This window comes from Pocillopora damicornis, chromosome 14, assembly GCF_964200805.1.
Source record: "Pocillopora damicornis chromosome 14, jaPocDami1.2, whole genome shotgun sequence".
NCBI classification, from domain to species: Eukaryota; Metazoa; Cnidaria; class Anthozoa; order Scleractinia; family Pocilloporidae; genus Pocillopora; species Pocillopora damicornis.
The window spans coordinates 19,564,327-19,589,275 of NC_142683.1; the positions used below are offsets into that span (position 1 = coordinate 19,564,327).

Sequence of the window (24,949 nt, forward strand, 5' to 3'; positions counted from 1 at the left end):
GAATCTCTGACGCCAATCACTCGTTAAGACTGATTTTAGACAGACGCGCACAGATGTGCGCAAAATTTTAAAGCTGAACATAACGAAAAAAAAACACCTTACCCCCTTCGTTTGAGGCTTCACACTTGTACATCCCAGCATCGTCACGCTGGGTATCACGGATTTCAAGTGAAAACATATTGTCTTCAGAATTCTCTTTAAACTCAATTCGACCTTCGCTCTTCAGCTTACTAATCCCTTTAAACCACTGTAGCTCAGGCACAGGGTAACCAACTACTCGAGTATCAAATTGCGCAGAGTCTCCTTCCATCACTTCGACTCTTTTGAGTTTGTCCTTGAATTCTGGCTTAGCTACGACTCGCACTGTTAGAGTGGCCGCACAGGATGCTGAGTCAATCTCATTGGTAGCCACGCACTTGTATTCTCCTTCATCAAAAGATCTGGCATCCCTAATTGTTACAGCAAAGGAGTCGCCATCACTTTCAAACTTGACCCGTCTGTTTTCCTTCATCTGCACTCCCTTTTTAAACCACTCGATTTTAGGTTTGGGTTCAGCAGTCACAGTGCACTGTAGTTTGGCATCACTTCCTTCCTTTACCTCCACGGGTTGAAGAGATTCAGAAAATACCGGTGCTTTTCCTTCTGGTTTCTTAGCTACATTTTAAAGCAACAAAAATAGTAAAGAGGACCAGCAAAATTACAAAAGATCCCTTCATTGATGTGAACGACGGTTTTAAGAATGATACTCACGCGTTAATGGAAAGAATAAAAGAAACCTACCACTACAATGGAATGCACGTATGAAGAAAAACCAAGAAAAACAACAACAGTAAATACATGCAGATAATTAGCAGATGCTAAATGTTTAAAAGAAACGAGTAAGGCGTTAAAAGGTAGCTATTTCCCTTTCAAAAGTCTCTTTGGGAACAAAGCCTTCCGATGGGTTGTCTCCTTTTTTCAAATGGATCTTCACAGAAACAGTAGATGTATTGCAATGGCGAGACTACACGAAAGGACCTCCAATCCACATGCGCAACATTTCAGATAAATTAACCTCACACTGTAGAATATTCACTGATGGTTTGGAAGGGCTACCTTTAAATGAAAGCAACACACACGAACATACTGTCAAAATGCTGTTTTTTTCTTGACTACCTTTCACATCCCCTCCTTCCTGTTCCATAACAAGAGCGCTCTCGACCTTGGCAGCTGACTCAGGTACAGTGATGGATTCTTCAACCGCAGGCAGCGCACTTTCAGCTTCCTCAGCCTCTTCTCGTGGGATCAGCGTTTCTCCAACAATTAATTTACTTTTACATGAAACTTCACCGACTTCATTGAATGCAACACACTCATATTCACCGCTGTCACTTGGCCTTGCCTCTTCAATCACTAAAGAAAACAGGTCGTCCTCTTCGTCATCAATCAAAATAAAGCGACCCTCATCTTCGATCTTTTGTTTTCCCTTAAACCAGTCAACTTCTGGTGGCGGTACACCCATAACACGCACATCAAACCTGGCTTCGGCCCTTGGCAAGACACTGATATTCTTCAGCTCTTCTTTAAAGTCTGGTTTGGTTTCAGCTTCTTCCACCAGAAGCTCTGCTTCGCTTGACACACTGCCGAGCTCGTTACGAGCCACGCACTTGTACTCACCCTCATCGTCAAGCTCAGCTGGTTTGAACGATAAAGAAGCAAAATTGCCTTCAAAGTTCAAGTTGATGCGCTCCGACTGTTTCACTTTCTCGCCATCTTTAAACCATTCAATATTGGGTTGTGGTTCTCCTTTTACCTCACACTCCAAGTTTGCTGGTTTACCTTCCACAACTGTAAGGTTTTGGAGGGGTGTTAAGATTTCTGGTGCTATTCCTTTCGGTTTCTCGGCTGTCAAGGAAAAAACACAGGCAAAAAAGGGCATTGTGTTACAATAATACAATGCCAATTTTTGTAAAAACTCATGAAAGATATAACCATTTCAGTCGCAAGCATGTTAACGCATGTTAACGCATGTTAACGCATGTTAACGCATGTTAACGCACGTTAACGCACGTTAACGCATGTTAACGCCTGTTAACGCATGGTAACGCATGTTAACGCATGTTAACGCATGTTACTTGAGACGCTGGGAGGACATAAGCCATTTAAGAAAATATGTGATAAAACTCTCTGGCAACCCTGCATACCTTAGATGGTCATAGTTTCAGTTAAATGGATTTCCGGAGGCAAAAAAAGTCAACGATTCCAGGAATAAAGGTAAAATACCTCGTACTCTGACATTAAACGTTCTGGGAAGACATAGGCCAATTAAGAAAATATGCGATAAAGCTCTGGCTATCCTGCACACCTTATATGGTCATAGTTTCAGTTACATGGATTTCCGGAGGCAAAAAACGTCAACAATTCCAGGAACAAAGGTAACATACCTCGTACTCTGACATCAAACTTTCTGGTTGCAGTTCCCATCTTACTCTTAGCTTCACACTTATAAACACCAGAGTCATTCGTCTGGATTCCAAGAATCACTACAGAGTGTTTATCTCCACGCGCTTTGATGTCAAGCCTTGTACTCTCGCGAAGGGGTTTATCGTCTTTGTACCATTTCACGTCAGGTTTCGGCTTCCCAACGATTGTTGTATTCAAATTACAGTCATCGCCTTCTGTAACTGTAATGGGAGCCTCTTCCTGTCCTTCAGGAATTTCAGGAGCAAACAGCCTCTCCTTCACAGAGAGCTCACCACGTACTGTGGTCTTTCCAGCTTCATTGAAGGCCACGCATTTATAGATCCCAGCATCATCACGACTAACATCCTTAATGGTAAGAGAAAAACGGGCAAGATCCTTAACCTCTTTGATCTCAGTGCGCTCGTCATTCTGTAGTTTTATGGTCCCTCTGTACCACTCAACAAACGGTTCAGGATAACCGACTACAACAACGTCAAAGCTGGCACAATCACCCTCAACTACTTCAACCCCTCCCAATTTCTCTTTAAAGTCTGGTTTAGATAGAACCATCACTTTCAACGCTGCTGCGCACGAAGCAGAACCGAATGCGTTGGAGGCAACACATTTGTATTCTCCTTTGTCATCTGGCCTCGCGTCTTTAAAAGAGAGAGAGGATGTCATCCCATCACTATCCACTTTAACTCTTCTGCTCTCTTTCACTCGAACTCCATCTTTTAGCCACTCAAAGGTCGGGGGTGGTTCAGCGGTAACTGTACAATGAAGTTTAGTCGCATCGCCCTCTTTCACTTCTACTGCTTGTAAGGGTTCTGTAAATTGTGGTTCATCGCCCTCTGGCTGCTTGGCTATTAAGGTAAAGTCAAAAGATTTTTTAAGGTTTTTTTTTATGAAACAAGCAAGTCCTACCTGTCTTTTAGTTTGTCGGCCTGTCTGTCTGTTAGTGTCGTGCAGGTTTACACCCCAGACACCATGGTTGAGACAAAGAAGGTGGCAGAGACAGTGGCAATTAACATCATAGGAAGGGGGAAAGGGGTGAAAGAACAACATGAAAGTTGTTCTTGGGAAGTGTCACAAATAATTATGCCTTGGAATGTAGCTTAAAAGTTCAGAGAAACAGATATTCACCTACTTGCTCCTGCAACAGAAAACCGAGATGCTTACTAAGTGATTACGGATTGGGTAGGTTATGATAATAAAGACAGAGCTCAGCTGGGATTGACTAGTGATTATAATTTGGTGCCAGAAAATGCACACTGCAGCTAGACACAATACCTGAAATTTGTACATCAAACTCCCTCTCTACAGAGCCTGCTTTGCCACTAGCCTTAAGCTTGTACAACCCAGAATCTTCTGGGACAACCCCCGTAATTTTCAGCATGTGTGTGTCCTCTATGACAAAACGATTCAAACGTTGATCCTCTTTGACTATTTTGTCATCTTTGAGCCATTCAACTTTCAGTTCTGGTTGGCTTTTCCTCAGTTCTGCACTCAAATTGATTTCACCTCCCTCTTCAGCAAGAATTGGGGCACTTTCAGCTTCGTCAACAAACGCAGGGGCAATCAGGGTCTCTTGCACTAAAAGGTTGGCCTCGCAGAATACTTCACCTTCTTCATTGAATGCAAGACATCCGTATTTTCCAGCATCTTCTAGTTTTACGTCCTCAATGGTAAGTGAGGAGCGCCCTTCATCTTCCTCATCCTCATCATCCAGAAAAGTAAATCGCTCAGCTGGTTCTTCCAATATCTTACCGTCTTTCATCCAATCAACTTGTGGCCTGGGTACTCCCGTAGTAAACACATCAAACCTGGCTTGTTGACCAACCTGGACAGTGACATGCTTCATTTTCTCCCTGAACTCCGGTTTTGCAGCTGGTTTGTTTACAAGAAATTCAGCCCAGCAAGAAACACTGCCAAACTCATTCTGGGCAACACATTTGTAGTCACCTTCATCGTCAAGTTCGGTTTCCTTGAAATTCAGAGAGAAGGTTTCATTATTACTTACAAACTGTATACGCTCGGACTCCTTCACTTTCTCGTTGCCTCTAAGCCACTCCACCGTTGGCTTGGGCTGTCCGCTTATTTGGCATTTTAACTCGGCAGGAGAACCTTCAAGGACCTGAACAAACTTTAAAGGTTCCACAATTTCCGGTGCTTTTCCTTCCGGGCTCTTTTCTGCGAAACAATAAGAAACGAAGCTTAATATGTTGAGAGTAAGAGAAGCAGAAAGAGTCTGAATCACGGTCATCTTGTAAATGTTTGATTTTAAATAAGGAAATTGCTCCCCTCGTGTATCAATACCGCACGACTGTTTATACCGTCGGCGAGCAAGATCACGAAAGAAAAAGGTGGTCTCCAAAAGAGGACTGAAAAGAGGTAGCTGGGCCTAGGCTGATAAAAGTGTTTCTTAGGTTCGATGATTAGCATCCGCCTAAAACAAAGTTACCATCCTAGCGTAAATGAAGAAATGTATTTGAATCAATAGGGAAAAAAAAAAAACTCCATCAAGTTAAAATCATCAAACCGCATAACACTTTGTTAACGTTATGAGCCCCAAACATACAATTATCTTTCTAGTATTGCAACTTCAATCTTACTTCACGGTACGTTTAGATTAAGGGCCGAGTAAGGTAGCAACCCCTTTTTAATATGCACGTCAGTGAAACGCTACCTTACCTGCTACGTTTACATCAAATCTACGAGTGACAGTGCCTGCCTTGCTTGAGGCTTCACATCTGTAGCTTCCCTTGTCTTCAGAAGTAACATCTAAAATCACCAAAGAGAACTTGCCATCCTTTTCGTCCATTCTTATTCTGCTGGTTTTTCTTACCTTTTTGTCATCTTTGTACCACTCCACAGTTGGTACAGGCTTGCCTTTAATACCTACAGTTAAGCGTGCCTCATCTCCTTCCATAAAGTTAAATGAAAGGCTTTGTTCTTCGTCCGTGAACTCTGGTGTCATCATTTTCTCTTTGACAGCAAGAGCAGCTTTACAACTTGCCTGTCCTTCCTCGTTCGCAGCTATGCATTTGTACGTTCCTGCATCTTCAAGAAGAGTGTCCTCGATGATCAGTGTGGAGATGCCTGCCTCTTCGTCATTCATCATCACGTAACGACCATCGTCTTCCAGTTTGTCTTTGCCACGGAACCAATCCACCACTGGAATTGGATTTCCTTCCACAGTGACATCAAACCGTGCTGCCTCTCCTTCAGTGACATTAACGGGTTTCATTCTCTGTGTGAACTCCGGTTTCTTGTATGGTTCGTTAACTAGAAGTTCCGACGTGCAGGAGACAGATCCAAATTCATTCTTTGCAAAGCATTTGTAAGCGCCCTCATCTTCAAGCTCAGTTTCTAAGATCTTCAAAGTGCACAATTCGCCGTCAAAACGGATCTTGACCCTCTTATCTTCCTTCACCGGTTCGTTGTCTCTGAACCAGTCGATAGTTGGTTCTGGTTTGCTAGTAACTCTACACTGCAGCTTGGCGGGTGACCCCTGCACTACCTCGACTGTCTGTAGGGACTCTATGAATACTGGTGCAATACCTTCGGGCGGTGCGGCTAAATGAAATGATGAAAATCCAAATCTGAGTGTACAAGCAGCTTTCAGCTAATTTGACACCTTACTTAGAAATTGTATGCAAATCTCGATAAATGGTAAAAAAAGTAGAAGAAGTGTCATGATGCCACGAATGCCACTGGTTAGGCACTCCGTTAGAGGTTTGGGTTTCAAATTGGGGTCATCCACTTTTGGTAAAAAATCGCTTAGGGGCTCTAGAGAAGAGGAGTCCGAATGTTTTACATGCGGGCTCCAGAAACTCGTTCGAAAAGAATGTGAAAGGGTTTCAAATGCTTTTCACATGCAATTACAGCAAAAAACTGTGTCAAGATTGCCTACATCATAACGACTACCTGAATACAAATGATATACTTCTACTCTCATAAGATTTAACATGAAGCAACGAACCTTTTATGTCGACATGATAGGTTTTTTCCACGTTACCACCTTTGTTCTTTGCCTGACACTTGTACACCCCAGAGTCCTCAGGTTTGGCTTCCAGAATAAGAAGAGAGTGTTCGCCATCTTTGGCATCTATCTTCAAACGGCTTGTTTCCCGCAGCTTCTCATCATCTTTGTACCAGTCGACTGTGGGAACAGGTTTTCCTTTCACGATCGCACTAAGACTGACAACATCACCCTCTGCTACTTTCAACGGAGTCGCTTCTGGTTCAATTTCTATTTCAGGTTTAGTAACAGCTTCCTTTACTGCCAAGGCGGCTTTGCATGACCTTTCACCTTCTTCATTCAAAGCTATGCACTTGTATGTCCCAGCATCCCCTAAGAGCGTGTCATTGATTATAAGTGTGTAATTACCACTGTCTTCGTTATCAATGATTTCAATTCGCCCTTCGTCCTCCAATTTATCTTTTCCCCTAAACCAGTCTATAACAGGAGGTGGATTACCTGCCACTTTCACAGAAAATTGTGCAAGTTCTCCTTCAATGACATCAACTGGTTTCATTTTTTCTTCAAACTCAGGCATAGTGTTTGGTTCATTAACAAGGAGTTCAGCGGAACAAGAGGCTGAACCGAGGTGATTTTCAGCAACGCACTTGTATTCACCCTCATCATCCAATTCTGTATTCTGGATTTTTAAAGTGGCTTGCTCTCCATTATATCGAGTTTTGTATCTTTTCTCCTCTGCCACAGTGTCACCATCTTTAAACCAAGCTATGTTAGGCTCTGGATTGCCTGTGACCATACACTTAAGAGTGGCTTCAGTTCCTTCTATGACCTCAACTGTCTGCAGTGGCTGTGAGAAGTTGGGGGCCTCTTCTCGTGGTTTCGCTATGTAAGATATAAATGAACTCCAGCTTTTATCTATCATTAAATTTCAGCATACATTAACAATATATTTTAGTTCATAGCAGGTAATTTAGTGTTAACAACTGGGTTGAAAACGTAAATTAGCCACCGTAAAGGGAAAAAAGCTGACGTTTCGAGCGTTAGCCCTTCGCTCGCTCTGACGAAGGTCTAACGCTCGAAACGTCAGGTTTTTTACCCTTTACGGTGGCTAATTTACGTTTTCAACCCAGTTGTTAACACTAAATTACCTACTATACTCTCCCATCGACGCAGCACCAGTTTCTTTAGAAACTTACCCCTTTATTTCAGTTCATAGACAGACAGATGATTATTAACACACTAGTAAGTAATTCCCTTGTATTCGAAATAGGAAATACATTTAACTGCTCTACTGGACACGCCACAATGCATATAACTAATGTAAGGGTGTAACCTTTAATCCCAAAGCAGCACTGAGTCTGAATCAACTCCAAAAAGAGTCAGATGAGTGATTCTTCTAACTGGATGCAACTTAGTATAGTAGGTGTGTCCAAATTTTAAGTCCTCGACAGTATTAGTTTTTGTACCTTGAACATTTTCATTGAGAGGTTTTTTGTCAACTTCCTTTTCGCGTACAATCAACTGAGCTTCACATGACCTTTGACCAGCTTCGTTGGAAGCAACGCACTTGTATTGACCAGCATCTCCTGATTCACTGCTTTCAATAACCAATGTGAACAGATCTTCTTCAATGGCATCAATGTGCACAAATCGTCCTTCATCTTTCACCTCATTTGACCCCCGATACCATACAACTTTAGGTTCTGGAACGCCAGAAACTCTAACATCAAATCGGGCCTCCTCTCCAGCATTAATTACAACAGCATCCATCTTTTTTAGGAACACCGGTGCGGCAACATCTCTTACAGGTTCTGCTTGCAAGTCGGAAGTACTTATTGTCTGTTCTAATTTAGGTTCTGATCCTGAGTGACGAGAAAAAGCACGCACTTTACAATCATTTATAACAAAAAAAATAACGTCCAGAACCATAAACAGAACAACAACAAATATCTTCATCTCATGAGGAAAAATCAGAATTGCGGAGAGAAGAAAAATTGAGCGCAAAGAAAACGCGATGCAGTCCCTCGAGGCAGTTACAGAAATTTACTGATTCCTACATCGAACGAAAAGCTCTCTCTTGGTGACCAATGTCAGTATTTTATTGTCTTTGCTCAAGAGGGTTCATTTAGGAATGCCGATTTTATAAACCAAATAAATATGCTCGCTAACTGATCAATACTTGCCAGAACGTTAGAGAAAGATCACGTTACCTTCTATATTAAGAAGAAACTTCTTGGTAATTGTACCCATTACACTAGTTGCAACACACTTGTAAGTACCGGAGTCTTCTGGGGTGACATGATGAACCATTAGCTTAGAGTGATCGGGGTCCTGTGAGATCTCAAGATGAGAACTGGACACGACTGGCTCTTCGTCCTTGAACCATGCAATTACTGGTGAGGGTAACCGACCAGTATTCACAACCATAGACACATTGTCGCCTTGAGAGCCTTCCATAGGCACCTGGCAGTAACACAAATGAAAACTGAGCACGAATGTTTGAAAAGAAATAAATAACCAAAGGTAAACGGAGCATGAGCAAATCCCCTTCTGCCATAGAGGTTATCAAAGATAACCGGATAAGGACCAAAAATAACATAAACCCGTGACCCCAGTGGGACTGTCAGGGCAATAGCCCAGACTACAATAATACAATACAATATTTATTTGCCATATACGACATTTACAGATGGAAAAAAAAATGAAGAAAATTGATGACAGAAAATAAATGGCGAGAAAACCTGAAAGAAACCACGAGGCTTATAACAAGTCAGGCTTTCTCACTTAAAATAACTAATCTTATATTAGAATTACAATATGGACTTATGGTAATTAACTTTGACCGCGCACACGTACACACACACACACACACACACACACACACACACACACACACACACACACACACACACACACACACATTAAGTAAGTTAGTTAAGAATTACTGCCTTACAGAAGTTAATACCTAGAGAGAAGAAATTCCTCAAGCTTTCTTTTAAAAGAAGCGGAGGAGAGAGAACTAGTTATGTCAGAATTCAGAGAATTATAAAAGTTTGGACCTTGAAAGTAAATTGAAAACTTCCTGGTGTTCGTTCTGCACAGTGGCAAACGGAAGGACTGAGCATTCCTAGTATTATAATTGTGGATTTGATTATTCAGTAAAAAAAAGTTATTGGATTTGGAAGGGAGTGCAGAGTTCTCGAATGAAAACATAAAAGTACCTAATTGAAACGAATGGATATCATGAAATTTTAAGAGTTTAAGTTCCTTAAAAATAGGGCCAGTATGGGCAATGTATGTAGAATTGCTTACTATTCTTAACGCACGTTTCTGTAAGGTTACAATTCTTTGAAGGAGTGAGGGGAAGGAAGGAGAGGACTGCTTTCAGCACACCATTTTAATATTTCTTTTCACAAGTCTTAGGTGGCTAACTGATCGACGTTTAAATAATTTTCGTACCTGTTGTACCCTCTGCTTTTACTTCGAGCTAAAGATAGTGCGTTACCCATAAAGGATATCTATAATTCGAAAAAACGATGGCACATTTGAATAAAATGCTCCTACCTCTTCCATTTCATCTTTAAACTCCGGCGGAACCTGAGTACGAGTAACATTCAGGCTGCACTCACAATTGGCAGTTCCAGCCTCACTCATTGCCACGACCTTGTACGTCCCAGAATCACCAACTTCACAATCCTCAATGACGAGACAAAAGAGCTCTTCGTCATTGTCATCAGCATCGTCAACAATGATCACACGTCCCTCGTCTTGCAACTGACTCCCGTTCTTGAACCATTCCACCACCGGTTCAGGGTTACCTGTGATACGAACCTCAAACTTAACCACATCACCTTCATTGGCCTCAAGGTTCTTCAGCGACTCCTTAATCAGTGGCATACTAACACCTTCTTCCACAATTAGCTCAGTCTGACACATGGCTCTTCCAAACTCGTTTTGCACTACACATTTGTAGTCACCTTCATCGTCTAATTCTGTACAGGAGATGACAACTGCAGAAGCATCACCCTCGTTTTCAATGGTGATGCGATCGTCCTCCTCCAAAGGTTCGTCATCTTTAAACCAGGAAACTTCTGCCGCAAGTCCTATTCGACAGTCAAGCCGTGTTAAGTCACCTTCAAGAACCTCTATCTCTTCTGGCAAACGTGAGATGAAATGAGGAGCGTTTTCTGAGTGGCAAAAAAAATTCGGAAAGTCAAAGATCGCCTAAGTCAAAATGGTTTCGAGAAAGAGAAAGAGAAGCCGGAAGGACAACGTTCGAGTTAAAGCGCACGCTTGTAAATAGCCAACTGAATGGCTTACTTCAGTCAAAGTTTCTCATGTTGCTCTGGAGTCATTTTTCTCGGCCGATTTTCTCGGCCCACTACCAAGGGTACATGAAACCTGCTTGCTTTTTTTGTTGTTGTTTCGTTTAATATATTTGTTTGCAGACGTTGCACGTTGATGACTTAGTCACTACCATGGTTATGTTAAGAATTTACAACAACGATAGTTCTAAAGACCAAAGAGTATTTTTTAGAATAAAACACCCGCTGCAACTTGAACGTTGAACTCCGTTTCATTGGTCGTTTCTAAAATTTCGAACATCACATACCACTGAATTCTGCATCAACAAATTCCACAGAATCAGTCTTTTCTGCAAATAGAGAAATCAAGTTGCAAATGGTGAAAAAAATTCTTTCGGTCCTAAGCAAAAACATCATATGGTAAAAACACTGCAGTACCTTCAACCAGGATTTGTGCCTCACACTGATCTTGTCCTGCAGGATTCTTCACTACACACTTGTATATGGCCTCGTCGTCGATTTCTGCTTGGTTTACTCTGAGCACATGAATCTCGTCGTCTGAGAGTAATTTGCAGTGATCGTCTGCTTCTATCTTTTCATCGTCTCTGTACCACGTGACAGTGACAGGTTTGGAGCCAATCACTTTGATCTGCAGTTCAAGCTTTTCCCCCTCCACAATGTCTCCATCAGAAAATTTTTGAACCAGAACAGGCTTCCTGAGTCTGATCAAAACAATAATGAACGTTCATTTTCAAATAAAATGCCTTTCGGATCCTGAACGTTGTAAACAATGTGGAGTAATTAAGTTTAAAAGGTAATGATAAAATTTGTCTCAACTTCTTATCAGGTTCTGGTTCCATCTATGTCTATGATAATATAAAAACAATACGTGAAATTACTTACATCACTTTTTCGTCGTCACTTGGTTCTGAAGTGAAATAGAGAGTTTTTAAAAAAATCATCGAGTAATTAAAACAAACAAAAATTAATCTGTTCTTCAAACAGCACTCATACGGTACCGGTACTGAATTTGGTGCTTGTGAGAGTTCAATATCGAGAAACAGCTCATCTAAAGTACTGTAAACGATCATATTGCGTTAAGTCAACAATGCACGTGTTACCAGGTCAAATTGTATCGTTAAGACCAAAGTGCTTATTTACTTGAATTTGCCTAATTCACAAACCTTCAACTATAAGTTCTGCAGAGGAATTCATTTCCCAAGTCCCACTTTTAACTGAACACTTGTAAAGTCCCTCATCTTCACCGACGGTCTTCTTGATAATCAGCTTACTGCTTTGCTCATCTGTTATAATTTTGACTCTCTTGTTCGGTTCTACAGGCTTCATTTCCTTGAACCAGGACACAGCTGGTTTGTCTCGACTCACAAAACAGATCTCCAAAGTTGCTGGTTCTCCTTCATCAACTTCAACGTCCTCCAGCTCCTTTGTGATTTGAACTTCAAGGGATTCCTCTGTTTTTGGCTTTCTTGCTTCTGTAAATGTAGTTAGAAGACACTCTACTAAACATTTTTCATTTGTTACAAAAAACTTCATGAGTACCAATGGATCTGATGCGTCGTAATAAACGCTAACTTACAACATACCTCTTAAACGCTTAAAAACGTTCTATGGAAAAAAATTGTTACATGCGAAATACCATGAGGAAAGATAACTGGTTCAGATTTGAGATCCAAAAAACTTCCAACTTCGCTACTTGATGTGTTTTTTCAATGACATCAATTTTCCACAGGCTTTATTCCAACTGATGTCGCCTACGCCTAGTTGTTAAAATAGCAGATAACGCTATCCTACGTACTATCTTATCTAACGGATAAAGGTTTATTCAAAAGGCAAACGGTTGTAGCGTTATCCATCCTTCGAAACCCGAAGGCTGGTCTCTAAGAGTCTACAAAAATTACCTTCTACGAGCAATTCCACTTCGCAGATAGCTTTTCCTGCCTCACTTTTTGCTACACATTTGTACATCCCTTCATCATCCACTTCTGCCTCATGAATAATAAGCTCATGCTTATCTCCATCAGAACGAATAGAAATATTGTCACTTGGTTGCACTGGCTCGTCATCTACAAACCATGTAACTTCAGGCGCAGGTTGTCCAATTACCCTCACTTTGAGAACCACCTTGGCACCTTCATTTACCTTTAAGTCATTAGGAACATCCATAAAGTCAGGCAGAATGGGTTCATCCGCACCCGGCAGTGTCAGTTGAACTGGCTCGTATTCCAAGGCTGAAATAGTGTCTGGTATCAAAGGCACATCTCCTGGTCCAGGTAAAACAAGCTACAAAAATGAATTGACAGAGATACAATAATTACAATCTTCTTAATCCATTAATCCAAGTTCTGAGTCCCAAGACACTAACAAATAGCACTGCTTACTTCAACCCTCTTGTATTTGACTGATAGTCTCTACGCAAATAGAAATTTTAGGATACCTGAACAGCTTCAAAAGAAGGTCTACTTTGTGGAAGCTCTTTCTCTGACACTTCACGTTTCTCCTTGTAGGTTGAAGGAAGGCTCTCCTCTTTAACTGGGAGTGCAACTTCCACTGGTCCAAAAGGTACTGAACTTATCGGTACACTTTTTTCCACCGTTACTAAGTTTTCTGGGGACTCCACTTCATTTTCATCGTCTCCTACAAAAGAAAAGAACCGTATACAAGAATGACTCTAATGAACAAATGGCTCTACGTCAACATGCGTCAATTAAAACATGTAGCACGCGCGAACTTCGGAGAGCACCAAGTATGTTGAAGACTCGCTAGAAGTGCATCTGTGAGCAACTCAAGCTTGTTGCTCTCCAAACGTCCTAAGTGCTTCGATCAACGCAAAGCTGACGCATGTAATAATAATTTTAACCAAATTTTCATCGCACTCGTTGAATAGCGAACACGTCCATGCGTTCAAACATGTCGTTAGCCTGGTAGTGGAAATATAAAGTAAGCCCGCCCAATTAATTAAATTCTACGAATTTACGAACTATCTTATGAATGAAATGAAAAAATGTCGTTCCAAACATCAACATTTACAGGCTCACGTATTATGCTGGGCATGAACATTTACATTCCTGTCACAAATTCTGACCAATCCTTCCTCTCACACTCCCACAAAAGAATACTTCACCTTTCATTACGACTAGCCTCAAGATAAATACAAACCTGTAACCAGCAACTCTGCCTCAGAGTTAGCTTTTCCAAATGAATTTGAAGCCACGCACTTGTACAGACCTTCATGACTCGTCTTGGTAGAATTGATGACGAGCGTACAGCCATCAGTGTCAAATTCAATTCTAAAGTTGCCACCTTCTTCTATTGGTTGTTCATCTTTAAACCACTCCACTTTCGGCTCTGGCTCACCCGATATCCTGACCTCAAGCTTTGCGGCACTACCTTCGAACACCTCCTTGGACTTTAAGGGCTGAATGAACTTGGGAGACTCGCCCTCCGGTTGTTTTGCTGTTCATGTAATGAGTAAGGAAATACTTCTATTCACAAGGTGGTGTCTCTTGCTCACTATGAGATATACTTTTAAACGAAAAAACTCGAGGAGAAAGACCCACCCCAATGAACAAGGTGGACTATCATGACTGTATTTTATACTTCGAAGTTTTAAATTTCGAAAAAAGAAAAAAAAAAAAGGATCAAACCACAGAAACGATGGCGACAACCCAAACCTCTCGCTCAGAACAATTTATGAAAAACTGACATTTATTTTTCGGTCATTCTCTGTGGTTGAAATATGGAAAACAAATGTTTCAGACTCGAAAACTAACCTTTTATATTAACATCGAAGGTTCTCGTTATTGTCCCAGACGGGCTGGTAGCTCTACACTGATAAATTCCAGAGTCTTCTGGTGTTGCAGCGACAATATTGAGAGACTGCCTCTCTCCTAGAACATCAGTCTTGTACTTGCTACTGGTTCGACTAATTGGTTGGTCGTCTTTGTACCACTTAGTGGACGGCTTTGGCTTTCCAGTTACTTCAACTTGCAGCGTAACATCGCTTCCTTCATCAATCAACATCGGAGCTCCACTATCTTGGTCTGAAAATTGGGGTGGGATTAACTTTTCCTTAACTGTCAAACCAGCTGAAGACACAGCCTTCCCAACTACATTGGATGCAACACATTTGTATCTCCCTTTGTCTTTAGTTACGCAGTCATTGATAGTGAGCGTGTGGCGACCATCTACAGCAGAATCTGTAACAAACCGCTCATTTTTTAAAATTTCCCGTTCAGACGAGTACCACTGAACGTCAGGAAGTGGAAAGCCTTGAACTTTTACGCTAAAGACTGCAGTATCACCTTCAAATGTGCTGACCTCTTTCAATTTCTCTGAAAACTCTGGTTTACTCTGATCTTCAAGGTCACTGAGTTCATTTACCAGAAGTTCCATAGTGCTGATTGCTGATCCAATCTCGTTCTGTGCTTTGCACTGATACTCTCCTTCGTCATCCAGCTCAGTGCTTAGGAAGAGAAGTGATGAGAACTCTCCATCGCAGTCAAAAATGACACGCTCACTTGTCTCAACAGGACTACCATCTATTAGCCAAGTAACTTTTGGATATGGTGTTCCAGTGACCACACAAGTCAGTTTGGCTGTACTTCCCTCAAGTACTTCCAAAGGACTATTTACTGCTGTGACCTCCGGTGCGACGCCATCTAAAGAATCTTTCCCTTCAAGATAAATTAAGATGAGATTTAATGAGAGAGGTAAGAGGTTTAAATGGGACACTGTCCGATATTCATTTACCACACCCAATTTATTGACTGAAAAATTACCCTTATCATCAAGCAACTCTATCCAAACCTCGCCTCAATAAATACCATAATTACGTGAAAACACTCTTCAACAAATTTAGAAAAACATTCTAGTAAACATAGCTTCCGCAAATATTTTAGTGAAAGAAAAAGTAAATTATTAGTGGAACTATTAAAAAAAAGTATGATTGCAAAACTAACTGATAGCGAGCACCGACGCAGTGCATTTTTCGTGTATCTAATGAGGCACATAACCGCCTTCCACAATTTTTCATACACAAGATTTTCTCTTTGAAAATCAAATTTGCTAGTATTACCTTTAATGGTGACCTTGAAGATACTGGTGCTATCATCATTAGTATCAAACTTGTAAATCCCAGAGTCCTCAGGTAAGGCATTTCTTATTGTCAGAGTATGGATGCCTTGTTTAGCATCAATATCATAGTGGGTACTCTGCATCAAAGGTTCATCATCCTTAAGCCAAATGACTTTGGGAAGTTGTGCACTGGTCAAAGCCTTCAGTGTTACGTCTTGGCCCTCTGTGACATTCACTGGAATCTTAGCAATATCTGGACTCTTCTGTGCAACTGATGAAGAGGTGACTTGCAGTTGAGCGCTACACGAATCTTTGCCAGCTTCGTTCATAGCTATACATTTGTACAGACCGACATCTGATTGTTCACACTTTTCGATTACAAGAGAGAAGAGTTCTGGCTGATCATCATCCACGTCATCAATTATCATAATACGGCCCTCATCTTCAAGCTGTACACCATCTTTAAACCATTCCACGACTGGTTCTGGGTTTCCTACAACACGGATATCAAAGCAGACATTCTCGCCTTCGGTAATACTTGTGTTTTTCAGTGGCTCTTTGAAAATTGGTAACGCCATTCCTTCGTCCACTATCACTTCAGAAGAACTTGACACGACACCTTGGTCATTCTCTATCTGACACAGATAGTCCCCTTCATCATCTAGAATTGAGCGTTGGATTGTCAGGACACAAACCACACCATCGAATGAGGTGGTTATTCGCTCATTGTCAGTCAGAAGAACATTGTCATGAAACCACTTCACGTGAGCATCAGAAGCTCCAGAGACATGACACTCCAACGTGATTGGTTGTCCTTGAAGTACCTCTACCTCATCAAGTTCCTTGGTGATTTCTGGCGACGAACTAATTGGCTTTGCACCTGTGACATGTACGTTGATCAACATTCATTATAATTCAATTTATTCAGCAAATTAGTGGCTAAGAAAAATAAGATCAACTGTCTATCTGGTGAAGAAAAAGCATATTGTAATAATGACACAAAATCATTACGAGTTAAACATGTTTCATCGATAACTGCAATTAAATTTTAGACAACTGCAATAAGCAGCTATAAAGCTTGAAAAGCATATCAACCATATGGTTCCCCTGGGCGAACAAATTGTATCAAGTTCATCTTTTTGTAAATCAAACTTTACCAAGAATTCCAGATGATGGATTTGGGGGAAACTGGACAAGTTAAACAACTGATCAATGCATTTAATAAGAATTCGAGAAAGTACTATCTGTGGAGGCACCCCGATGGTCAGAGGAGTATCATTCTCTTTCTAATGTTTGTCTACTAGCGAACAACGTGGCAAATCCGTACGAGAAAACCAAAATCGCGACTAAACTAAGACCAGTTAAAAGGATCCAATTTATTACTTGGAGAAACTTTCATCTGCCAGCAAGAAAATGAGAAATGTCTAAACTAGAGGAATTAAAAAAGATTACAAAAGGAAACCTCTCACTTTATAACTTCAAGATAAAGAGCTACCTTTAATTTTAACATCGAAAGCACGTGTACCAACTCCAGCTTCATTTGTGGCAGTAAGAGTGTACTTTCCTTTGTCAGAGATAGTTGGATTTGAAATCAGTAAGGAGTAAAGGTCATCTTTAGAAGTAATAACAATATGCTCGCTGTTTTGTAGAGGAACATCATCCTTATCCCACTCAACTTGTGGTGTGGGGCTACCCTGAACTCTTGCTGCAAGCTTAACATCTCCATCGACAGTCAGTTGAAAAGGAACGACATTGTCATCTTCAACAAAAGAAGGCCTTTCCAGTCCCGAAGGTTGTTCTGGGTGAACGTTCTCCGCTTCTTTACAATCAACTGAAAATGTTTTCCACGAGGAGCCAGCTTTATTAGAAGGCATGCATTTGTATACTCCTTTGTCCTCCTGAGTGGCACCCTTAATAACAAGATTCTGCACTCCAACTTCTGAGTTTATCTGAAAATGGTTACTTTCCTGTATGACTATTCCATCCTTTGTCCACTCTTCGTCTGGGGTTCCATTGAACATAACCTCCAGTTTAACATCACCATCCTCAGAAATACTTATTGGTGTCTCTAGCTCTGTCTGTTTTACAATTCTGGGAGGCACTAATGTTTCGTCTACAACTTCCTGGCGACTTCTGACCTCTTCAGGCCCAACACCACCAATGTCTAGAGTGTATGTTCTGGTCGACTTTCCAGCTGGGTTAGTTGCCGTGCAAATGTAATTCCCTTCGTCTTCTGGCGAAGCTCCTTTGATAAAAAGTCTGTGAACGTCTTCTGAAGAAAATAATTTAACCCGTTCATTTTCTAATATGGGTTGACCATCTTTTCTCCACTCAACGCTTGGTGAAGGATTCCCCGTTACTCTAACGTCCATGGTCACATCGCCATCATCTGATATTACAAAGGGGTTTGCTGTATGTTCCTGAAATGAAGGCATAACCCAGTCTTCATAGCCTTCTATGTTCACTTCAAAACTTCTCGTGGCAGTTCCAGCACTATTTGATGCTAAACAGACGTAAGTTCCTTTATCTCTTGGTGTAGGTCCACAGATCACTAACGTATATATATCTGTGTCATTTTTCCATAGGAATTTGCTTGTTTCTACCAGGGGCTTCTCATCTTTCAGCCACTTTACCTCCGGGAGAGGTTTACCTCTTACTCTCACTTGCAGAGTGACATCTTCATCTGCGTTCACTTCAAAAGGACTGAGACCTTCCGGCAAGGCAATAAAGTGCGGAGGTTCAAGATCAAAGTCTGCGGTCTTTCTTGAAGCTGTAAGCTTCTCGTTTGTGGGTCGAGGTTGATCCTTAGTTGCACCTGGTTCTCCTGATGTTACCACAAACTTTGGCTGGTTGGAAAAGCTCAGGGGTGTGGCCGACTCTGCATTAACGGAGACTTCAAAAGGCACCTCAAAGGTGGGTTCACTTTTATTTCCAAGGGGAATAATACTTAATCTTACCTCGTATGACTCCTCTCCAACTTCATTAAAGGCAACACACTTGTATATGCCGGCATCCTCAACAAAGGTTTCTTCAATGGTTAGGGAAAACTTTCCCTTGTCAAGATCGTCTCTAATAACAAATCTCCCTTTATCTTCAATCGCTTTTTCATCCTTAAACCAATCGACTTCGGGTTCTGGGGTTCCTCCGATAATAGCACTGAACGTTGCATGTTGACCTTCTGATATCGTTTGGTTGTGTGGCTTCTTTTTGAAAAAAGGTGGACTATGATGTTGACTGAGATCTTCCTCCACTAGCACTTCACAATCTGTAGATGCAGTGCCAAACGCATTTCTAGCAATACACTTGTAATCTGCTTCATCATCGAGCTCTGTGCGTAAGAATATTAGACGGCAGTTTTTCCCATCAAATTCGGTACGAACACGTGTCGTTTGCCTAACTCGACAATCGCCTTTGATCCACTCGATGAATATTTCAGGAGAACCAACGACTTCGCACTCCAGAGTAACTGGAGAGTTCTCAATGGCTGTTGGTGACACCAACAACTTTGTAAACGTGGGCGCAGTTCCGTGCGGCTTTGAGGCTATGCAATAAAAAAGGGATTGTTTCTTCACATTTCCGTAAAGGTAGACCGTCTGTATCTAGAAGCTCGTCTGCGAGACGTCACGACAGAGGTATGAACGACGTATGATAAGTAGAATCAAACGTGTTACAAGATTTGGAACAGGCCAGTTAGCCTACACAAAGACCGACTTCAACAAAGCCATAGCTCGTCCACAGACGACAAGTGAGGAAGAAACACTGCACCAAGGCAGAATGTACAAAGTACAGTTAGCAGAATAAAAAGCATTAGTTGAGGTGAGGGAGGTGCCTTTGATTGATAACAATTACAAAGTACACACAGAGCAATGGTTGAGCGATATAATTATGCTTTTAACCGACAATATATGTAAAGTATGCTGATACACTTAAATAATTTTATAGTGCTAGGTCGTTCCTCAGATGCTTACAAATAAAAGCTACCTTGAAGCCAATAGCTGAGAAAGCTGGGCAGGATTACTAATGATAAGGTTAAGAAGTATTTTACAGAATTAAACTCTATTCTATTTGCTTGGGCCTTTGTTGGTCTACCACTGCTCTTACAATGTTACATAGAGAACCTTATGTCAGTTGATATCATTTTACGAAGCAGCCTCTTAAATACCCGAACTAGAGCGTTTTCGGTTTGCTGATTGCAGCTCACTAACGAAGTGTAATTCATGTAAAAGCAAACTGTTGCAAGCTTCTCCGACATTTAACATCTACCACAGAGCACATTGTTTAAAAAACAGTTCAAGTCATAGGAGCCACTAAAGAGCCATATGATTGGTCAATATTTTTATGTATTGTCCGACTCGAAATGATTACAAACGTATCTGGTCTCACACGCTTCTGCCATCACCAGTTAGAGCAATGCATGTTAAAATACACAAATTAATCTGAGGATGACATAGCACAGTGAAATATCTGTGCTACATGTACATGGAAGCTGCTACAAAAGATAAACATTGAAACAAACATCCTTACCTTCAATGTTAACGTTGAAAGTCCTTGTGGACGTTCCAGCAGTATTATGTGCGATGCACTTATAAGCTCCAGAATCAGCAGGGCTAGCACTAGAAATAGTTAGGGTATGTTTGTCATCTTTGGCCTTTATGTTAAATTGACTGCTGTTCTTAAGAGCTGTATCATCTTTGACCCACTCCACAGTTGGTGTAGGCTTACCACTAACCATCGCCTCTAGCACAATGTCACCTCCAGCTTCAATCAAACTTGGAAAATAGGGCTCATCCGTAAACACTGGAGGGGACAGCTTTTCTGCAACAGTGAGTTCGCCAGTGCAAGACGTTTCTCCTGCCTCATTTGAGGCGGTACAGCGGTATGTTCCAGCATCAGATAACAGGCAATTAGACAACTCCAAGGAATGCATGTCATCATCGGAGAGAAATTCGTATCGTGATTCCCCTCGCAAAGACTCGTCATTCTTCAACCATTTTATGTCTGGTTGAGGTGTGCCAGACACCCGAACGTCAAATCGTGCCAAGTCACCCTCACATAACTCTATATTTGTCATTTTCTTGACAAATTCAGGTGCAACAACTGCCTCGTCAACAACAAGTTCTATAGAGCAAGAAACCTTCCCAACTTGGTTGGTAGCTGTACACGTGAATTCTCCGTCATCTGTTTGTTTTGCTCCCTTCACAGTAAGAGCGGAACGATTTCTGTCGAACTCCAGTTCAAAGCGGTGACTGTTTCGTACAAGTTTTCCATCTTTGAACCACTCAATTTCAGGTTCTGGTAGACCAGAAACAACTGCCTCAAATCTGGCTTGGCTTCCCTCGACAATGTGTGCTCCTTCAGGTCGAACAACAAATTCTGGGGCGTGCATCTCTTTTTCGACTTGCAGATTAGCAGAGCAAGTATCCGTGCCGCCACTGTTAGAAGCAGTACAAGTGTATTTCCCTCCATCTGAAAGCATACATTGAGTTATCTGCAATGTATGAATACGGCCTTCTGTGTCTATTTTAAAACGATCATCTGGAACAACAATGCTCCCATCTTTCAGCCACTTCAAAGCTGGTCTTGGTCTCCCACTGACCTCAACCTCCAAGTCAACAGCACCTCCCTCCACAACTGAGTTGTCTTCGAGGCGCTGGAGAAACCTGGGAGGAGTGACGTTTTCTCTCACCGTCAGTTGTCCTTCGCACGACACACGGCCGGCCTCATTTACCGCCGTGCAACGATAGGTGCCCTGATCCTCTGATGTGGCACCGTAAATGAGATAAGCATAACTTCCTCTCTCTTCGTTCTCAACAAATTCAGTTCTCGACGTAACTTCTTCGATTAAAACGCCATCCTTGTACCAATCAATATCAGGTTCTGTGCCTTGTACTCGTACTTCCAGGCGCACATCAGTATTTTCTGTTACGTCAACATTCCTCAGTTCATCCAAGAAAGAAGGCTTCTTAATCTTCTCTGCAACAGAGAGTTTCCCGGTACATGACACCTTTCCAATCTTGTTTGTAGCTGTGACTGTGTACTCTCCATCATCGTCTGGAAGAACATCCATCAGAATAAGTTTGTAAATATCACCATCACATTCCACAAGGGTCTCCTCGTTTCCTTCTATCTTCTCACCACTGCTGGACCACTCTACATCAGGTGTAGGGTCTCCAGTAATGTGCACTTCAAAACGTGCTGTGTCACCCTCTGTTACACTAAGATCCTTTAACCTCTTCACGATTTGTGGTGGTAGCGGCGTTTCTGCCTCCTTTAGAACGCCGAGCACACCTTCAAGGGATACTTCACGTTCCACAACAACATTATGTGACGGAGAAATATCTTCAGTTTCTTGGCAAGCATTTCCTTGATTAACTAAAAGCTCCACTTGACATGACGCTTCTCCACTCTCATTGACAGCCACACATTTATAGATTCCTTCGTCATCTAGAGTCGCAGAACTGAATGCTAATTTACCACTAGGCAAGGAAAAAATACGACCAGTTTTTGGAATTTCTTCACCCTCTTCATTGAACCATTTAACAGTAGGCATCGGCGTACCTTCAACTTTCACCTCGAAGGAAACAACATCCCCTAACATTACATGTGTACTTTGAGGTTTTTCCAAGAAGGTTGGAGGTTTCCCGTGAGTTCTTCCTGGTTTAACAGTGAGGGGCGCAACACTCCAAACCAAACCAATATCATTCCTTGCCTGGCACGCGAATTCCCCTGAATCACCGAGAACAGTTTTATGAATAACCAATTTGTGGACGTTTTCAGTCCAGCTTGGTTTGTATTTTTCACTGGGTTCAATAAGAACATTGTTTCTAAACCATGCAACGTCTGGTTCAGGATTTCCTTGAATCTCCACTTCAAACTGTGCATTACAACCCTCCAAAACTTCAACTGGCCTCAGTTCTTTTAGAAATTCAGGTTTGATAGCTATCTCATCCACCAAGAGTTCAGCTGTACATTCTATTAACCCGAGAGAATTCTTGGCAACACACTTATACTCAGCCTCGTCGTCCAATACTGTTCCGTCAATAATCAAAGCATACTTATTTCCCTCTTGGACTGTATGTGTATGCTCGTCTTCTACCACATGGTCATTTTCAACAAACCACTGCACAACCGGTCTGGGTGAGCCATCAACTATTACTTCCAACCGGACTGCATCTCCCTCAGTAACACGGAGAGTTGAAAGTTCCTTAATGAACATAGGTGCTTTACCACTACGCCTTTTTTCCACTGGGGGAGGAACAGCCTCGACAACCCGCTGAATACTGGTTGGGAATGTTTCTTTACCTTCATCACTCACTTTGAGCTGTGCACTTGTGACTGCTTTGCCTGCTACATTAGAAATAATGCATTTGTACTGCCCAGAGTCATTCGGTGCTATGTCTTCTAGTACTAGCAAAGATGAACCAGGTTCTGTGTCAATGTCCATACCTTCGTCGTCTTCAGAAACTTCCTCATCATCCAAATACCATTTGACTTTTGGCTCTGGACTACCAATGTACTTGACAGAAAATTCAACGGTGTTACCAGAATCAGCTGTAGAGTCGTAGAGTTTCTTTGTAAATCTTGGTGGTACAGTATCCTCTGCAACCACTAGCACTGCTTCGCAAGAGGCTGTACCGAACTTGTTCCTTGCCTTGCACACATACGTACCACCATCGTCATCTCTACAATTCGTAATTAGAAATGTATGTGTATTTCCTCTTGTTTGGATATCAAAGCGTGGCCCAGATTTTAACAGCTTTGTGCCCTTCAGCCATTCTACAAATGGTGTTGGTTTTCCATTAACTCTTACTTCTAAACAAAGTGGACTGCCGTCTGAAACCTCAGTATTTTGCAAGGCTTTGGTAAACTCCGGAGCTTTCCCTTTACCATTTATTGTCACTGTGGTAGAGGTAGTATCCTCTCCAGCAGAATTTGTTGCAGCGCATGTGTAAATCCCCTCATCATCCATGTCCGTCTTGAGAATGTGTAATAAGCATGTGTTGTCAGATAACACTTTCATTTTTGTCCTGCTACTTTCGTTAACTTGCTGTTGGTCCTTAAACCAAATTATATTGGGATCTGGTTTTCCAAGCACTGAGCACTTGAGCTTGACTGGATCTCCCTCAGAGACCACAACACTTTCTAACTGTGACGTAAATTTGGCAGGTATTTGTAAAGGTGATATGTACAGATGCGCGCATGATTCAGCAGCCCCAGCCTCACTACTGGCTTTACAAGCATAGTCACCTGCATCTTCTAGTGTGCCATACATAAGAATCAAAGCAGACGTGTCTTCATCGTGAACGATTTCCAAATGCTTGTCTTGTTTAACTGGCACTCCGTCTTTAAACCAAGCTACCTCAGGTTCTGGCATTCCTGTGACTTTCACATCGAAACGAGTGCAAGAGCCTTCCACAATATGTACATCCTTTAAATGTTTAACAAAGGAAGGAGGGCTTGTTGGAGTGACTTGCTTTACGGTTAGTTTACAGGATTTTCTGACTTCACCGGCAGTGTTCTTCGCTCGGCATATATAGTTTCCTTGATCACTGCATCTCGCATCCTTGATCTCTAGGCTACAGATGTCATTTTCTCTGGTTGCATGGAAGCGCCTGTGAGGATAAATTGTGATTGGTTGATCATCTTTATACCAAATCACTTCGGGTGGAGGTGTGCCAGTAACAAAGATCTGCATTTCTACAGAGTCTCCTTCTTCAATTGTTTTGTCTGTAAGTTCTGTGGTGAATTCGGGGGGAATAGACCTTCGACGAGATGTTGGCCTACTCTCTGTCATCAAATGGATTTCAGAAGCACTTATATCACCGGGTGTAGGAAGTTGAACTTCGATGGGTGCAAACCCAGTTCTATCTTGCCCATCAACAGTTAATGTCACTGACTGGGGTAGCTGATTTAGATTTCTGTAGGAGAGTAAAGAAACGGATTCTCAGATTGTCTTTAAATAACTTGTAAAATAGTGTCCCAACCATTATAATAAAAAAAATCTTCAATGTCATACTGACCTTTATTGAATTCTCTGATATTCTCTGTAATAAATTCTACACTTCTACTATCTAATCATATTCTTAGCTTCACTGTCTTGATTGGCCTGAATATTTCAAACACTCAT

General features: G+C 41.6%; 1 protein-coding gene across 8 annotated transcripts in view; it reads right to left on the reverse strand.

Annotated features, from left to right (window-relative positions):
- Nucleotides 1-24,949, reverse strand: part of LOC113679141 (obscurin) — a 97,779-nt gene that overhangs the window by 43,795 nt on the left and 29,035 nt on the right. For 5 of the 8 annotated variants that reach the window (XM_089194834.1, XM_089194835.1, XM_089194831.1 and 2 more), the window contains 20 exons: nucleotides 20,347-24,740; nucleotides 17,318-19,363; nucleotides 15,824-16,702; nucleotides 14,520-15,422; nucleotides 13,906-14,202; nucleotides 13,184-13,383; nucleotides 12,648-13,029; nucleotides 11,913-12,221; nucleotides 11,632-11,656; nucleotides 11,167-11,450; nucleotides 11,037-11,078; nucleotides 9,989-10,611; nucleotides 8,635-8,887; nucleotides 7,891-8,286; nucleotides 6,425-7,306; nucleotides 5,134-6,018; nucleotides 3,733-4,632; nucleotides 2,424-3,305; nucleotides 1,156-1,884; nucleotides 103-654 (listed from right to left, as the gene is read on the reverse strand). In XM_089194834.1, coding sequence (XP_089050960.1) covers nucleotides 103-654; nucleotides 1,156-1,884; nucleotides 2,424-3,305; nucleotides 3,733-4,632; nucleotides 5,134-6,018; nucleotides 6,425-7,306; nucleotides 7,891-8,286; nucleotides 8,635-8,887; nucleotides 9,989-10,611; nucleotides 11,037-11,078; nucleotides 11,167-11,450; nucleotides 11,632-11,656; nucleotides 11,913-12,221; nucleotides 12,648-13,029; nucleotides 13,184-13,383; nucleotides 13,906-14,202; nucleotides 14,520-15,422; nucleotides 15,824-16,702; nucleotides 17,318-19,363; nucleotides 20,347-24,740 — 15,863 coding nt within the window. The remainder of the gene's footprint in view (nucleotides 1-102; nucleotides 655-1,155; nucleotides 1,885-2,423; nucleotides 3,306-3,732; nucleotides 4,633-5,133; nucleotides 6,019-6,424; nucleotides 7,307-7,890; nucleotides 8,287-8,634; nucleotides 8,888-9,988; nucleotides 10,612-11,036; nucleotides 11,079-11,166; nucleotides 11,451-11,631; nucleotides 11,657-11,912; nucleotides 12,222-12,647; nucleotides 13,030-13,183; nucleotides 13,384-13,905; nucleotides 14,203-14,519; nucleotides 15,423-15,823; nucleotides 16,703-17,317; nucleotides 19,364-20,346; nucleotides 24,741-24,949) is intronic. The other 3 variants (XM_089194832.1, XM_089194837.1, XM_089194836.1) reach the window with 3 other exon arrangements.